General features: G+C 37.3%; 1 protein-coding gene across 4 annotated transcripts; it reads right to left on the bottom strand.

The window, feature by feature from the left end:
* Positions 1-1,749: 1,749 nt before the first annotated feature.
* On the bottom strand, positions 1,750-16,298 carry LOC103711549 (serine/threonine protein phosphatase 2A 59 kDa regulatory subunit B' gamma isoform-like). 4 transcript variants are annotated; one of them, XM_039116001.3, is made up of 3 exons: positions 14,672-16,294; positions 5,346-5,401; positions 1,750-2,369 (listed from the first exon to the last, which is right to left on the bottom strand). In XM_039116001.3, exons 1-3 carry the CDS (start codon positions 15,866-15,868, stop codon positions 2,366-2,368), a joined length of 1,257 nt encoding a protein of 418 aa, XP_038971929.2. In that variant the 5' UTR covers positions 15,869-16,294; the 3' UTR covers positions 1,750-2,365. The 4 variants fall into 4 exon arrangements, with proteins under 4 accessions (XP_038971929.2, XP_008795966.3, XP_088562449.1 ...); XM_088706323.2 differs by lacking the exon at positions 5,346-5,401 and adding an exon at positions 2,931-3,030 and having other exon boundaries at positions 2,206-2,369; positions 14,672-16,295; XM_089926212.1 differs by lacking the exon at positions 1,750-2,369 and adding an exon at positions 3,015-3,030.
* Between the last annotated feature and the right edge of the window lie 2,528 nt (positions 16,299-18,826).

Genomic DNA, 18,826 nt, shown 5'->3' with positions numbered 1-18,826 from the left:
TTTTAGTCTCTACTACTGTAGCCAAATCTTCTCTAGATATATCGTTTCCAACTTTACATCCACTCTCTCTCTCCCTCTCTGTCTCCTTCTCTCTGTATATGTATATAGGTATAACTTCCAGAATTGCATCTAGTTGAATGCTGTTTAAGAAATGGAAATGAGAGAAATCCTAACTATTTACCAAATAAAAGTTTTTATATTATAAAAAAGTAATCAGATGAGAAATCCTAGCCATCTTCTACCGTGATGGTTGATAATTACCATTATAACAGATATTATTCCACTCCAAATAAACCTGAACGGAGACTCATGAGCTGGCAGATCATGATGACTGTGAGTTCCTTCATAACTTTGGAGGGCAGCAATAATGCCATTTTGTTTGTTTGATATTTCTAATGGAAGGGCATGAGTTTTGTATGGGAATGATAACTTCACAGATGGAGGCAATCATCCAAAACAAATGGTGCGAGTCAGAGAAACTACTATTTTTTGAAAAAAAAAAAAAAAACTTTTTTCTGATACAAAACAAAAGCAAAAGAAGATGGTAGATGGAAAAAAATGGAGCAGAAAGGGGAGGCTATTATATTGTGTTTCCTTGGCTAGCTTTCTACTCCGGGTGCGGGTACAGTGTCAAGTTGGTTGGTCGTCTATGCGTGCATGGAAAAAGTCATGCAGTCTCCTATAAGAAGGTGCTTGTGAAACTATCATATGGAAGTAAGCATAGGGTAAGAAATCCATTTCTTATTTCTGGTGACTTCTGCTGCAGTGGGGCAAGGGGAAAAAGAAAAGAAAAAACTACAGTGTGCGACATTATTTGTCAATAGTGTGACACTTATCTTCACCCGAAGTGCTTAGGCATCCATCGAGGCTTATCGGCAGGGAAATGGACAGATTCGTCAATTAAGTCAAGGGATGGCCGCGTTTGACTTTGGGAGACATGATGATATTTTCTAAGACAACCATCCAAGAGCGCTAAATTCAGACGGTCCATGAATTTGTGTACATTTTGATAGATTATGTAATATTATTTCAACTTTGTTCTCAATTTAATTTCTCGTGGACATTGTCATGATGCAGGAGTGGGATTGCATTGAGAAGAAACCATCTGATTTCTTTAATTCCGCAGAAGATATAATGTTAACTTTATAACTCTCTCTCTCTCTCTCTGTGTGTGTAGAACAAATTTATCAAAGAGCAACGTACCTAAGGTGGCAATAGAGTGGGTTATCTCTAACTTGATATAAAGGGATGCACCCTTGAAAATCCTCGTACCTGGGACTGCATAAGAAGTCTAATTCCTGCAAACATCTTTGGATCATGGTGGCACACTATCCTGATCTCATACCGGGTGCAGCAGACCAAAGATGAGCCTTCTTTAATGGTTGATCCCATCCCAAGAGTACCTGTTATCATCCTCTGAGAATAACAAGGGACAGGTATTTAGGCATGAGATAAGAATTTTCTAAATATTGACTATCCACTGCCATACATTTAGTTCAAAGAGTGTTGACATCAGAATCCATAGGTACAAGAGGATGCCTAGAGAATATTTAACTAGAGGATCCAGAAATTTTAAAAAAAAAAAGCAGCTACCCCACAATCCAGGGAGAACGAACAAGCCATGTTGTATCAAGAATTGTAGAGAACCCTGAGATCATAACTTGCCTAGAAGATGAACAATATGAACCCAACATTGATGCAAAATAGTACAGAAAATAAAACTACCAAAAGAACGCGAACGCAGGTGTCTGAAAACAAATAAAATATTATACCGAATCCGCTGAAAGTTCTATCTCTATAACAATTTCTAATTATACACACATTTTTCATGGCCTAAAAAGATGGATAATAAACAAAATGATTACAACCGGAGACGCTTTTCTTCATATCATGATTGTCTGCCATATAAGAAACCAGCAGAATCGGCCCACCAAGGATCAGCACTGCCCTGTACCGAATCAGAAGAGTGAAAACAAGCATTCTTACGTTCCGACTGCAGCACGTGAGCTTGAAGAAGCCATGCTAAGGGAAGAGACTATTCGAGAAACAAGCACGGCTTCATTACTAACAGCTTTGGATGCTGCAACGTCTTCCAAGCGCTTCCAAGTTAATTCCCTCGTCTTTTGTACCTCCCTTTCCTTGGCTTCATCTTCTTGGAATTTTAGTAAACATTCCTCAAATAGCTCCTGGTCAGCATCTGAAAATAGCTTCCTCACATTCAGGGTCAGGCTCTGGACAGCCTGGTTCCAGTGTCCCCTGGTGTTCCTCTCCAGAGCCGGGAATATAATTGGCAGGATAACCTTCCGGTTTTGGGTGATCAAGCTTCTTACATGATCATTATTCCAAAGAAATAATGTGCGCTCTGCTACCTGAATGATCCCACATCAACTCAGTGCCAGTTTAAGAGAACAAAAGCATTTTATGCAAATAAGTTCTTCAAACTAAATGTTACAAAAAGAACTACAAATTCATAGAGAATGCATAGCTGGGTTATAGATCATTGCTAAATTTAGTTTCTTTTCCTGTAGAGAAAGAGAGGGAGACCCCCCCCCATTTTAATTACGTAGGCTCAAACGCTTGGAAATGGACCATCCGAGACTGAAAACTAGAACTTCTGGTTGCCTAAGTAGAGTGTAACTACTAGGGCAAGCCTTGGTTCACTTAAATTTAGTTTCTCTCTGTCCTATGATTACATTTCTTACCCCCAATAGCAGGTGAGGTGCCAGTGCATGTGCTGTGCTGGCACATGACACATTGTGCCAAAAAAATCAAAAAAGAAATATTAAAAAAATGGTTAAATAGGTGTCGTGCTGATGCATATCATGTGCTCATTCTAGCCTAGCACTGTACATGCCAATTGACAGCACAGGCTTTTGAAACCATGATTTAATGTCATACTTCTGAAGCTTCATGAGAGAGCAATTATTTACATCTCTGTTTTGCCAATTGTTGTTGGAGAATGCTGGAACAACAAACATTCAACACAAGTACACAACTTGATGGATAAATAGCCAACTGCAACTGCAACATCTGAGCCAGGAAATTAATAGAAGAGATAAAGCAACTAACATGTACTGCTACATCAAGAACCAGTGACAATAAAAGAAGCTTCATCAATGAGGGGCAAAGTTACTTCTGAGAAAAGCAGCAGATGGACATGGTTACTAATATTATATAAGAATTGTGCATTATAAAGCACTCAAAAAGTAAAAGGAAATGAGAATAAATCACTAGCAAATATAGTAAGCTTTCTCTTCCAATCCAAATATTCATTGAAGAGTTATACTCCAAAGATATCATCTACCTTAAAAAAGCAACTCCCATGAAAAACATCTTGACCAAAAGGTAGGAATCTTCCTAATATTCCAAGCACTAGCATTTTATGTGAGATTCATGAGACTGATCGAAGAGGAAGAGTACTTGATGGGTGATTTTGATCCATCAATGATCAAACAACAAAATGTCTGGATTAGGTCTTCCCATGTGTGTATGTGTGCACATGCATGAGTACATGTGTGCATGATTGATTTAGACTAAACATTATATCTTAAATCTTTGACATAAGATTTAACAATTCAAAAATCAATAAGGGACATCCAAATTGTATTCCATATTCCATTTGCAGATTATTTGGCACACAAAATGCGTGTAACTGATCCAAGAATGCTAATGCTGATGCCACGCACATGAAAAGAATTAGATATGTGGTGAATAATATGTAGATATGGCTTTAAAGTAGATATATCCAGACGTTAAGTTTAAGAAAAAAATTAACACCACACATTAGTCTTATTAAGGAAATCTTTGATACACCACTAGTTTCTGGTATAAGGTAGCAAACAATGTCCTATCAACCATCAATCATCTTCAAATTGTTAGGTTCTAAGAGCACATTTTTAACTTTTTGAGATAATATTAATCTCTAAAAGTTATTGTCCAGCGTATTAGCTGTATACAATAGGCACAGACAAATTTCCAATAAATGGGGACTATATTGTGCTTGAACATTCAAGAATCATCAACATCCTTCTATGGAGCCTCTATGTGTATCATCAGTCACATTATTCCTGCACACTACCACCTGCAAACCATGTTTGGTAGCTTCAAAGCAAGTTTTCAGTTGAATTCCCACAGTACCAGCAGTGTGTTTACAACAATTAAAATGAATTATTATAGTCTGTAGACATAGTTCTAATGCATACACATAGTTACACATTCCCGTGCAGTTTTCTCATCGACTTTGAGCCTATTTTGTATCATTAGTATGTAGCTTAGTTATATAAAGTCAGTTTCCAACAAATTACTCAGGCAACCAATTTGTTTCCTTCAAGACCAAACCAAGAGCAATTCCCAACTTTGGGCTCAGTCAATTTTGGCAGTTTTATTTAGTCTTATTAGCTGAAACAGATCGATTTTAGCCCAATTTTGGCAAAAATTGTCCAAAATCTATAAATGTTCTTTAATTTTTATTTTGACAGTCACTCTCATATCAGGATTATTTCTTTAAGTATAAAGGCTATATAATGTTGATTTTAAGCTTTTTCTTCTTTAATTAAAAGAGGGAATGAATGGTTAATATAATCCTTGACCAGCCAAGGCCTCTGAAAAGACCCTTATTTCAGTATTCTACAAGGATTAACATGAACAACTAAGCACACATCAACCTTCAGAATAGCCTTTTGCTATAAATACAACATTATGTAACTACATGCAATTTTTTTGGGTACAAACTACATGCAATTAACTAAACAGTCACTTAATTTTAAATATGGAAAAAAGGGCTCAAAATCAATATATTTATGTGTTCGATTGAGCAAATCATGAAGAAAAAGATTTAAATGCATCGAGCACCGAAAAACATCAGAATTGCTAAATATAATGATTTATCAAATGGTGGAAGTTAAAAGGGCAAATAATGTATTTATCTATATAACAAAACACCAGCATGCTTTATGAATTCTATTTATATGCCATATTAATTTCAGTCTAAAACTATCAAAACTACACAAGGAACCGATATAACAAATACTTTGTTGAATATTGACTTTTCTTGACTTATTTTAATATTCTATTTTTTTGTTATGCCCTTTGTAGGTGAAACTTCTACACATGGACGTGAACCTACTGAAACCACCAAAACAGATTTTCAGACCTTGCTCAAAAACTGCACAATATGCATGCTGCAATCAACGCAGATATCAAAGATGGTTTATTAGATTTCTGTAGACTAGTTGTAAACCATGCTTTTTGTTAAAAGAGCCTATACACAAGCATACAACAATTTAAGTAGACTTCTATAGATGGCTAAAGGAAGAAAAAAAAAAGAGTAGCAAATTTTAGTGTACCAGATCCTTTTATAGACTTGTGCGCATTCCATGACAGTGCATGCCAAGTGTTGACACTACACAACATAATATATGTACAATATCAGCTCCTGATCAACATGAACTTGGCAACATACACTTTAGTTCTTGATATAGGACATCAATGCTCAAAAAGGCCAATATGAAAAGCAAATGAGATCACAGCAATTATTGACGAGAAGGAAGAAGGTGTGAAATTTGAAGACCATGTATTGTGTTGAGCTTCTAGCAAATTATACCGCAAGAAGATGGATCGACGCCAATTCATAGGGTATATGGTTTTATTATGCCGCAAGACCAAGGTTTTAATTTTTGGCCAAGATCAAAGCGAAACTAACCCCCACTACCAGATTTCGGTCAGTTTCGGCCCAAGCCGACCAGTTCTAGCTGTTTCAACTAGTTTTGGCTGCAAATAACCATAGATGCTTTTTCTAAATTCACGTTTAGTGTTTAAACTCATATTTCAATAATCTCTTTATTTATTTAAATACACAGGATACAAAGTATCAATTTTTAACTAATTTAATTTCTTTTTCTTCAGTTAAGAGGATTAAGAGTAGATAATAATTTTAAACCATAATGGGCTAAGGCCTTCAAAAAAAACACTCATACAAAAGCTAGACTAATATGAACAACTAGATACAAGACATTTCACAAAACTAACATCTTTTTTAATAAATTAAATATAACATTGTATAAATGCATGCATTTATTAAATAATGACTTGACCTAAAAAATATGAGAAAAATGTGCAAATTCGACATCTGTTATTCTGCAAAATGAGATATAATAATCTTTTGGACAATTAAAGTGTAATAAGTAAATAATATATACATACATATCTACATACGTATGTTTCTGTAAATTCATGGTACAAAATACCAGTATACTTAATTTTAAGTCAATCTGAAGCTATTATACATATATGATTGAGAAAGGACATAATGGAGCTCAAGTCAGTTCAAAGAAATAAACAAATGAAAATGCCTGGTGTCCAATAAATAGTGGATTAAATGTGGTTACAAGCTACCACAAGAAAAGTAAAACCAAAAATCCAAGCAAATCTAAGCTTGTTTTAAGCGACTAACCGAGATCCAGAATGAATGGGCATGTTTTGAAAGGAATTTTTCTCTTTATCTTTGTTTTGTACAAGTTAGCAAAGAGTCATGATGATCTTTAGGTCAATACCTAGATAGATTATTTTTGAGACCTAATATCTCTAATATCATAATCAAGAATTTAAGTACCAACCTGTATCGGCTCATACAGAAACATTTTAGTGAAGTATCAAATCATTACACCTCCCATTCTAGTGCAGTACCATCATGTGTACCCTCATTTGTTCTACACTAGTAGTAAGAGGCATATTGTGTGTTAGTACGGCACCACATGCACCACACCGGTAAGGTATCAGCACAGCAATTAAAACCAGTACTTTCAACCTTGATTATCATGTAAATGCTCAAAAGCATGACTACAAGCAACTTCATTTTTAATTTTATTCCCAATATCCTTTTCTTGACAAATGGACTTCATATTTGTTTTTTGAAATGCAGCTACACAATGGGCCTTACCGTTAGGGCATTTCCTATTTTCCACCTCTCAAGTGCATGTGTGTGTGTGTTGGGGGGGGTTGGGGGGGGGGGGGGGGGGGGGGGGGGGGACCACAGCAATCAAATTTTACATGGAGTTTAATATCATGATGAGCTTTTATGTTTGACCTGGTGGATGATGTTTATATCAAGTATACCAATATAGCTAAGTCATTTAACACTTCTTAAGAATTCCCACTTCACTGCTTTCCTCGTATTATCTCTCTAATCTGTAGACCCATCATGCATCATGTGTTACTTGATATTAGAATGCATTAAAAACAAAAAGACCTCATATGACTGAAAAAAGATTGGGTATGGATAAGATATCAGTATATCCATATATGTTTCCATATTATATTAGTATATCCATATTTATTCAGCAGATATGAATCTTGATATGGATACTAAACTATGTATATGTACTTGTTCTTACTGGTCATGGATACAAATCAGATTTTAATTGTTTTCATACTTGGTCTAATTATATCTATATCTGTTCTAAACGGACATGGATATAAATCAGATATTGCTCTAAATCAATGCTTGAAAACCAGTGAGCTGGAGCAAACTATTGGGTAGCCAGGCCAAGGGATTCCGATTTGACCATGGGTCAACGAGCCAACCTAAAAAGTGAATGCACTGCGTGTTTTCTCCACTCTCCTGAAACACCCTATCTTCTTCATTCTTGTCTAGACATCACACTAGTCCTCATCCTCCCCCCCCCCCCCCCTTCCTGGCATACCACCTAAAACCATAAGGAGAGGATCGACATACCCTACGATCAAGGTCATGCCACCTCCAGGCCATGAGATCCAGTAGCATCGCCTTCAGGATTACGATATGTTGCTGCGAGATCAAGCAACCTCGCATCCATTCCTATGAGATCCGATTGTCTTTTCTTAGTTACCATGAGATTTAGCATCTTGCAATGAGACCCAACAAGTTGCTTCCTCTTGCATTATCCAACTGTGAGACACGCCAAAACATGGCAACCTCCGTAGTTGGAGGAATGGTTTTGCAATGTGGGAGCATTTCTTTTTCTTCTTTTCATAATCAACCCATAGAAGCCAAACCCACCCCGTTCAATCTGAGTCACAAGTCAAAAAGGATTTCAGATTTTCTGGGTTTAGATCCTACCCATCGTGCATAGGTTAGTAGGTGACAAGTCAGACAGGCTGACTGCTCGAGTCAACCGGGCTTTTGAACATAGCTTCAACTACAAAAGATTTTTTGAGCAAAGTTTGAAGATAACTAGCAATAATGGTAAAATTATTAAAGACGAGAACAGCGAATGCGTTCTATTTTTTTTATTGACTACAATTTCAGCAGGCATATATGTGGAAGCATGAATTATATTGTGAAAATCTAGATACATAGATCGTTTTACTAATATAGATTTGATCAAATTTTCTTTGTATCCGAATCTATATCTATATCCAACAAATTTTGCATCTCTATATCTAAATCCATATTAGTGAGGAAGAAAATCTCTATCTCTATATCCAAAACCTTATCTAGGTCCAAGAAATTTAACCCAATTTGAATATGAATATGGATCAAGCTGGATTTTATCCGACTAACTTTCGACCCTAGGCTTAAATATAAAGGGTCAAGCATATATTATCAGCAACTAGAATAAGGAAATGTGAGTGGTTTTAAACTCAACTACCAGTCTTGGTGATAGTTTAAGGGTATTTTGTTATGTAATGTTGACTCATAATTTGAGAAATTAGATGCAGAGTGATAAAGGGATGGAGTGCTTCTATCTAGACTTTGGGAGAAGATGACACATTTCATATAGGTAATTGCTAACTTATTCATGACCACCCTCACATGATACGATAAAATTCATACCAAAAGAGACTTGCTAATTAGTGAAGCATGAAACAAGTTATTGATCCTTGGGAAGTTGAAAATTATCAAGAATACTTCATTATATACAACCACTAAAAAATTACAACAAGGTGGTTGTCGTGTTTGGGAGGGTGGTAGAGTTCTTGCAAAAACTATCAATATGGCATCAGTTCCTAGCTCATAGACTATGCTTCTTCACAGAAGGTAACATAAACTAGATATTTTACTGAAAAAGGATTGTTAGTATGCAAAAGCATTATACTTTGTGTCGTATTTTAAGAGATGGAACGAGTCTTTAAAGTACAAACTGCAAATGCTTGCAAGATTGGATAGCCCAATATTGCATAGATTATCTAAAGAAAGTTGAATAACCCTCCAAAAGTTGGGAGCCATTGGCATAGTTTTCATCTCGGCCAAGATCTCATCTTTCGGCAAGGTGGCCAAGATCTCATTCAAGATCTTGCTTTGCATCAGTATCGGGTCCTCAATGATATGATTACATAGAAAATCTTGGCCAATACTTCCTGTCTGCCTTTGCATTTAAATAGATGTTTCAATTATTCCACAATCAATGCCCTTTATTAATTCTAGATTTACCATAACGGGTTGAGATCTTGATATTTGGTCCAAATATATTAATCGAGATCTTAAAAAAATCTTGGAACTTTCCAAATTTTCCCACATTCCATTTCAGTTGAGACAGACCGAGATCTCAATTAGTCACTATGTTGGTCACCCATCAATATGATTGATATCAACTTTTGGATAAATGGGAGAATAATAAAGAAAGAGCCGAGCTTTCCGATCTTTATTCATGAACAATATGAGAGAGTAGCTTTACTTATGTCCTTATAAACCCTAAGCTAAGAAATATTAATATGTTGGCAATTAGGGATTAGAAAGAAAACTATTTATGGGCTCACTCACCATTCAATGTCCTTAAATTACCATACTTTTCAAGTATTGAAAAGTAGATCATACACAAAATCTGAAAAATTGTATAATGTGGTAGTGTCTAAAAAGGGGTGCAAGCATTATCTATTGAACACACCAACCTTATCAACCACCACCATCCTTAAGTTAAATATACAAATTAACTTTGGAAGTTGGTATTATAAGAGTTTAGTTGTTGGGAGGTGGGCTCTTTTAGGGGTCTGAGAATAGCAAGTTAGGTGCCTACAACAAGACAATAAGGTCATGAGCTGAACCAAATGGATTTTAGAAAATAATTGCTAATATAATTAGCTGGATGCCAAAAGGAGCCTACGAGCAAGATCTTTGAAATAACTGTCAAAACAATTAAAAGGAGTTGGATGCAAGAGCAATAGCTACTAGATTTATGGCAGTGAGCTTATTGACAAGAATTGTTCATCCAACCTTCTGGAATGGAACCACTCCCCCATAATCTTATTCTTTTCTACATGCTTCAAAATCTTCATTCTTCATGGATCTAATTTGAATTGTATTTGCATCTTTGCTAGATTATGGATTAGTTTTACTACCTTTATGACATGCTAAACCTACACATGCATCTAGGCAAGTAACACCAGCATGAGTGTGGCACATATCCAATGATAGTCCGGGGATCCCTTTCAAGGATCGGTTGGACTCAAAATTCCAGCTTTCAAGGAAAATGAGATACGTGCATCTATGCATCATTGGCTTACATATGCATGTAGTCCAATAGAAGAATTCAAAGCTCATCACATGCTCCTAAAATTATTCGCATATTGGAATAGTACAAGATGCAAAACTTCTCCGACATATATGCTCACAATTCATCAAATCAGATGATATGCCATGTAGAGTTTGAAACCATAGTACAACATCACTTTTGAATTAAATACGTTTCCTATTCCCTCAAATATTATGTATTCACCTTGCCATCTTTTGCCTCAATGATGTCTAAATACCATTCAAATTTCTTAGTGCTTCTAGTCATTTGCCATATTCAAACTACAACCTGATCTTGTCAAATACTTCTTGGAACTCTATATAGCACTATAAAAATTTTCTTCAACATACATCGATCGCACTCAAAGCAAACTACAATAACAGAACATGTGCATTCTGATTGCAAATCTGCAAAACTGACACAGAAAATTTGAGGCTAATGACTAGAAAATGATATAATGACAGGCTATGGCAGAACTGAACTATCAGTATGCACTAGCAAAATTGCCAGTATCTGAACAGATCAAAAGCTTGTAGAGTTTTAAACAGGCTGTGCAGCACAAAAAGCTACCATAACTACCGGATGCATGAATGTCTAGGGTTACCAACATTAGACATTGATTCAGCTAAACAATCGAGCGGAAATATTTTTGCCACTACAAATAAGTGGAACATTAGCAACAAAATAATTATCTCATCTATTTGCCATTAGAGTCTTATATACAAGAAGCTCCCTACAGGAGCAGAGATAGACATGTGCGAGACAATATTGCAATGAAACAATTATCAGGGAAGCCCTCAAATACATGAATAAAGGTTTTTTATATCCCTCATATCGTCATGTTGCAATCCTGCCCTACTTCTCTTGTTGTTTGACTTTTTAAAATTTAGGGAGGGTTGAGTCTATGTTTATCAGAGTACAAATGGGCACCTCCAGACGTCATTGTTGATCGTAGTGTTGCGAGTGTGAAATAAGAGGAGCTGCAAGTCTAAACTTGACGGCAGAATTTCTAGATGGAAGTAAGACCATTACAAAAGCAATATAACCCCGAAGTACCTTAAAACTTAGATTTATTTCGAACTTACACTATTGATTCTATTATATTTGGTTGTAGTGCTGACGATGCCATAAGTGTTTTTAAGCGATGAAAATAAGATATAAATTTAGATAAAAAATCCGCAATGATAAAGTTAGTACACGCTATGTTTGATGTGATGACATAAGTTCAAAACAACCATGGCATTTTCATGCCACAGGGAAGTAATGGAAGTCCGTTACATGAAAGACTGACCATATTTATTAAAAAAAAAGGGATATTTTAACTTGCATGAAAGAAAATTGTTTTGCATTGGTGCACTTTTTCTGTTTGACTACATCTTGTTTAATTCAACATCCTTAGAAGATGTCTAAGCTAAGATTTTTTTTTTTTGTTTCATTTAATTGAAGAACTTATCATGACACATAATAAATAAATAAGCACCACGATGCATAGACTGTCACAGGCTTTATCCAGCAATATATGTTACCCAGACCCTTCAAATTAGCCAAATCTGACACTTAAACATGTACACTGGTGGGACACTTGGACGCTTAGACACGTACCCACACCCAATATGCATACCTGAGTCCATGTAACATAGCCATCAACAACTAAGCTCGTAAATTTACATACTAGACTGAATCAATTTGGTAAGACAAATAGCACTATATCATTAGGAACTTCGCATAGCAATATGATATAGTGCTATTAGTCTTACCGAAACAAAAAGGATGTTTGTCCGGTTCGTAGACTTGAGCATTTAGTATCCATTCTAGAATGGCTGGTTCAAAGAATAGCACAAAAATAGTGACGTCAACTGGAAGAAGGCTTTGCGCTTGGGGTATGTACTATGAAAATCATAATATTTATTGCATTCTATGAACCAGGACTCCTCAGAATTATTAAAATTTCCAAGAATGAAAATACAGAATTATTTTGATTTTAGTTAAAAAATAGATCCTAGGAAGGCAGCTTATTCCTACATATTGAGGGCACCTGTTTGGCATGCAACTGTGAGGATGTTTAGGTGGATTTGGTAAAACTAGGTGGCTAGTCTTGTAGATCAACAAATCAGAAAAGTAGGAAAGATTACAATATATGGTATGATATTCAAAATGATCTGGACATGTGTAGCATAAGCTATACTGAAACTTCAGCGTAAAGCGATCCCACATATGGGTTGGAGGGTTCGACAAAAAAATGATGAGGATGAAATTAGTGAATACTGATTTGAAAACACTTTGTATTTTGGAATGCTTACCTTTGAATATAAACCAATGATGAAGCAGAATCCAAATAGTTGACTAGCTTAGGCTTATTTATTTATTATGTTTATTAGTCGTTATTTTCACAAGGTACACTCTCAAAGGCTACTGAGATCTCCTAGTTAAACAATGAAAATCCACAATCCACCTTTTTACTTATTTTCCCACTTTGGTGCCACCTTAGATTGATGAGATCGGAGAAGAAACAAAACGATGTCGCACATGAACATGCAGAGTACATTAGTGATGAAAAAGGAACCTTAACAAAGCAAAAGTGATTACGAATAATATATATAAAGTAAAGAGGAAGAGCTGGGTTAAGAAACAAAAGAAGAAATCAAGGTGAAGTTAGCAATTCATAAATTTTGAACTGTCCAGCAATCTCTCTATTAACCATTCTCCTGCTTGACGATAGCAACCCTAGGCAATAATATGGGCCCTAGATCCAACTAAAAGACTCACTCAAGGATACAACATCATTAATTAAGATGCTTATATAGAAAACACAAAAAATTAGAATAAATGCATTAATAATTTACAGCTGCAACTTTCTTACCAGCTTTCGACCATTAAAACATTATGATTTTACAAATATCATGACATATCACTTGTTGATCTCACAAAGTTCTTCCATGTAAATCTACCTCATTGAGACATAGTAATGGAGAAAAAGTTATGCCTTCCAAAAACTTGTTATATCAAATAAGAAGTCAAAATTTTGATTTTTCTCGGGATAGGAACATGGACAAAATTCTGAAACTTTTTTATACTGATGCAAGACTGAATTGCATTATATTCAATAGCCTGAAGTTTGCTGATTTAAAGTTCTTTAATTATAGGATTTAAATTGAAATCATTAGGATCCTTTGAAATCCAATAATGTCCAATCAAGACTGTATCATTAGATCATCAAGTCCAGGATTTAGGAGACTTAGACAAGTTAAGGGATCAGTACCATTCACATCACTGTGGCATGAATAGTGCACTACAAAACCTGTGGGCTTTTAGGAGTCGATACCTAGTTCGTTTTGGAAACTTTTTGAAAGTTTTGCTTCTACTTTTGTAAAGGACTAAAATTCGTTAACTTGTGGGTCAAGTTTGAGAGTCTTTATAAAGTGGGCCAAGGAAAAGACTTGTAATCTGTTTTTTCTTTTCATTGTGAATGGAATTGAAGATTTGAGGCCAGGTTTGGCCCCCTCTTGTTTCCTCCCTCTCTCTATTTTCTGCTACTTATTCCTCTCTTCTGTCTCTCCATCTTCTTCTTCTTCTTATTCTTCTTTTTTTATTTCATAAATATGCCATTTATCCCTGCTTTTTTAGGGCTTTGAGTAGATCATATTGCTGTCTACAGATTTATGCATGCATTATTTGATCTAATATGCTTGCAGATTTATATTTGATTGTCTAAGAGAGCTGGCCTTACGTATTATCTCCTCACAACTCAACAAGAGCTGGCCTCTAATCATCATCCTAAAATTGCCTCTACATGTTTATTTGAGTAAAGCATAAACTAGAAAACCCCATTCAGCCCTTGTACAAATTTGTATCCTGGACAAAACTGCATTAATAAAAAGATCAATTGTCACAAATAGCTCAAAAGAGATCTTTCATTTGAGACATTCATTAGTGGAAAAGTGACCAACCTCTGAAAGGCCAAACAACACTTCATATCTCCACAAAAGGTTAGCACCAAAGCCAAAGACTTAGGCCATAAATACATGAAAGAAAACTGCTATTGACCGGCACTAGCCATTAAGCGGAAGCAAGTAAATGTCAGACATGAATGTAACAAATGACCACTAGTAAAGCAGGATAGAACATGGAACGAAACAAATATCTCGATGAAACCTAAAATTAGCACCGATAATGTAACAGGCTACCTGAAAGTGCAAGCTATTCAGGCAGCGGCCAATCTGCCGGAACAAGGGCACCATACACCTCTGGAACTCTGCGACCTGCGTGGCTTCCAGAACCTCCTCCAGCTCCCCAAGAAACATGACTTCCTTGGAGCTATTGGTGATTGGCCAGTACTTCAAGAGCCCCCTGATGACAGTATCCGCCAGCTTAAAGTCCTTCTCCACAAACTGGGTGATGCAGTAGGAGAGCTGCTGGTGGTACAGGGTCACACACTTGGGCTTGTGAAGCGGGATGAGCGCACGAACAAGGAACAGCTTATGCTCCTCCTTGAGCGGCAGCGCAAACCCATTAATTATGCTTCCCAGTATCTCCAGCAGCTCGGCGATCCCATTGTGCTTCTCCGTCTCGAAGATGAACCGGTAGAAGATGTTGTTGATGGCCTTCCGGATGAAGGGGCGGTGAACCATGAACTTCCCGTACACCCGGTGGAGAATCGTCTTCAGGTACTCCCGCTCCCGCTGGTCCTCGGAGTCGAAGAGGTCGAGCAGCCGCAGGACGAAGGAGTGGTCGATGTAGCGCTTGGCCAGCTTGGCGTCGGTCTCCGGCGACGCGATGAACCGCAGCAGGAACTCGTAGACAACCTGGAGGTGGGGCCAGGCGGGCTCCATGGCGGGCTCCTCCTCCTCGGCGTCGAACCCCTCGGGAAGCCCCCGGAAGGTGGAGTCGGAGCCGGAAGAGGGTAAGGTGCGGAAGAGGTTCGCGGCCACCATCCGCGTCGACTCCTGCATCGCGGCCTCGCTGAACCTGCCGGTGGCCGTCGCCACATAGTCGACGAGCTCCAGCAGCGTCTGCCGCTTCACCTCCTTCTCCCGGAGGTTCTTGCCGGGGTCGGTAAAGTCGAACGCCACGCAGCACAAGGCCATCTTCTTCAAGAACAAATTGGGCTTCTCGGAGCTGGGCACCTCGCGGAAGCTGGGAAGCAGCTCGTACACCGGCGTCGGCATCGCGGAGGCCGCGGCATTGCCATATCCGTTGCTGCCGGCGGGTCCCGAGGAGGACTTCTTGCCCTGGGCGGCTTTGCTGCCAGCAGCGGAGCTCAAATTCGGGGTTCGGCCGGCGGTGGGGCCCGCTGAGGAGACGACGCCGTCGGTGGAATCGGCGGTGGCGGAGGATTTGGAGGAGGGTTTGCGTGGCAGCTTGCCCAGAATCTGCTTGATCATATTTACAAGAAAGGCAACCCTAAGCACCCAAAAAACCCTAAAACCCTCCCAATATAACAACAGCTCCCCTGTATCCAAATACTACGGCATCTCCCCACACAAGAATAAATCAAATTGGGAAAGAAAGCAAGAATTCTATGAGCAAATTGAGGGGTTACACATAGAAGAAGGATTGGAGACGATTGGGAAAGGCTTTGAGGGTGATAAGAACAAAGGAGTTCTCACTACCACTTTTTTCCACTACTTTAAGCTTCTTGTTTTCGTTATTGGGAATAATTAGAGGGAAATGAATGAAATGGTAATTAGAAGACAAAGATGGAGAGAGAGAAGAGGAATTGGGCCGGCGGGGCGTCGTTCGTGGACGAGAGGGAGGAGGAGGGGAAGGGTAGCGAGCGAGGGACTGTACTGGCGAATTTCTTGCAACGCCGGCAGGGCGCGTACGCTGGGCCCCGAATGGGGGATGACACGTGCTCGTGACACGAGCGAGGTACGGAAAGGCCCTGTCGGAAATCAACGCCCCACCTGGGTGGCCGTAGTTGCACACGTGTGCGTGGGTGATAGGAATTATTATTATCTCGTATCAACGCACTTGCTTCAGCTGGCTGTGGAGAAAGAAGACGTAATTCACAAAAATATAGCAAAAGTAAAATACTTGTATTCTAATGTCTTTATAAATATTGTTTTTTTGGTTAATAATATATATTTAAGAAAAGGCTAAGAAACATGCATCAAATTATCACTAATTCACTTCCTTGTGGGGTTGTTTGAGTTTGAGTTTGAGCCAAAATTAACCATAAATGTTTAAGCATGGCATGTTTACTAATAACTCTGAGACTTAAAACTAACAAAATTTGAGCTTGGTTATTTTATTAACCGAATAAGTTTTATTTTGCCTTTTTATTACGACAAGCTCATTCTCTGCGCCTCAACTAATGTATGTATGTATGTATGTATGTATGTAATTTATATTTTGCTACAAATAAAGCAATGAAGAATAGTAAATTCATCTGATTCTAAAGCATTTGGACTGGTCAAGTGCTTTTCTCAGTTTATTTTGTCTTTTTTTTTAGCTGTAAACTCATTTATTTTGTCTTAAACTCGAACAACAGAGGTCTTGTTTGGCATAACCAACTTTAGGGAAACATGTAGCATTATTTTTGCAGCAGCATGGTATCAGCTGGGCCTCCAATTTACATTACTATATATATATATATATATATATTGAATCTAGCTGATATCATGATGATATAAACTGCATGCCACATCAACTATTCTATTGAAGCTGTCCTATAAATTAGTTCATTTAATACTTCTCTTAGAAATACTGAATTCAATTTCTCTACAACCAGCAGGCCAACTGAGACTGCAACTAACCATTGTCTCATAAACTGCTAAGCCGCACCAAACTAGAATTTTGATTAAAGGGACTGATTAAGAATTAAATCAAAGAAGACAAGAAGAAAGAGAACTGGAATGAAAAGCTAATTTCAGTTGCTGCAAATAATAACATTCTCACCACCCTATTCAGACTAAACGAGTGATTGCACAGTCCCTTTGCACGGTTTAAGGCTTTAAGCTCATTAGTTTAGCCAGCCTTCTTACTTTTTGACAACCTTCTAGCCCTCACTCTCTGATATTATTCTGCCACAATGAAGGAATATCGAAAACTTTCTCTCTCATGTATCCAATCTCTCGACCTATTTTTTCTTCTACTACTACTTCTACTTCTTCCGTAAATGATGGCTAAACCGAGCATGACTGAAGAATGAGCTATCTATCTAGTCTTAGTGGATAGGGAATCCATCTGACAAGAAGCAACACCGCCTATGCAACACAATTGATTCCAACATGAATACTGGCCTATGTGAAAAATTAATTCACAAATGAAACATTTTGTAAATTTAGTTTCAGTATTCGATGCTGGCATTATCTAGTCCCTTGCTCGCTTCGCTAGCTCCGCTCCGGAAAAAAAAAATCCCCTTTTGGCCATAAACTCAAGATATACTCAACAACTCAAAATTATATTATATATACATGAACACAGAATTCAACTTGATACAATATCTTAAGCTATTAGCATTTAAATCCAATCGTACACATTAATCCCTTCGGCCATATATCACTTCTGTATATTAATTGTTTCTTCTTAAAATCAAAAACTTAACCTGATCATGAAAGCTAAGCTATTATATTTATATAAATATATATGTTTTTTTAAGTAGTTATTCAGAATTTGAACTTTCTGAAATGCAAGGTCTTAGAAACAAAGTACCAGCCAACAGTGCTGAAAGTTATTGGCAAGTTTACTCATGTAAATTAAAATTTCCATTTGTCTTATTTAGTCAATGTCACTAAACTTTCCATATAACCGGTAATATATAAATCTCATTGGCTAAAAAAATCATGCTCGTGTACAGATATAAATCTATTATTACCTTTTTCAATGCGTAACATGGAGTTTGACATGATCTGTAAGTACCAGTATTTAACCCACTAGTTCACAAGAGAATGGAGAGATATAAATCTAACAAAAATCGAACAGAAACTATAAAATATTCTCATCATTACTCATGATTATTTGGTATTTATAAAGATTAACAATGACTGGTTTAATACTACCTGTTTGATTCAAAATTAAACATGGTACTGAAAGGCTGAACTAGCATTAGCTGTTCTTTTTATTATAGTAGAAGATTGGGGTTAGGAGAATCAACGTTACCAAAAAAAAAAAAATCTTCACCATTTGAGGACTAAATGTACACGACATGCTCTGGAATTTCCACTTGTCATTGGCAACTATTTTAGCTTCACATCATTTGATTCTCCACTATTAAATCTGTTACAGACCTCAAACTCCCGTGGCAATCTGCCACCAGAATGCAACAAACATTTGATTCACCAAGAGATCTCAATCTTCCATCAACCATATCAGCTTTACAGGATTCCACCTAGTCCGGA

The sequence above is a fragment of the Phoenix dactylifera genome, chromosome 11 (assembly GCF_051530095.1).
Source record: "Phoenix dactylifera cultivar Ajwa chromosome 11, Ajwa_hap1_PhDact_Kaust_v1.1, whole genome shotgun sequence".
Classification (NCBI taxonomy): Eukaryota; Viridiplantae; Streptophyta; class Magnoliopsida; order Arecales; family Arecaceae; genus Phoenix; species Phoenix dactylifera.
This window is presented reverse-complemented; position numbering and strand designations above follow the sequence as displayed.

Coding starts and splice junctions, on each gene's coding strand:
- LOC103711549 (XM_008797744.6), bottom strand. CDS start 15,868: ATGATCAAGCAGATTCTGGGCAAGCTGCCACGCAAACCCTCCTCCAAA. Junction 2,370..14,671: donor TGAATAGCTTGCACTTTCAG/GTAGCCTGTTAC, acceptor GGGATCATTCAG/GTAGCAGAGCGCACATTATT.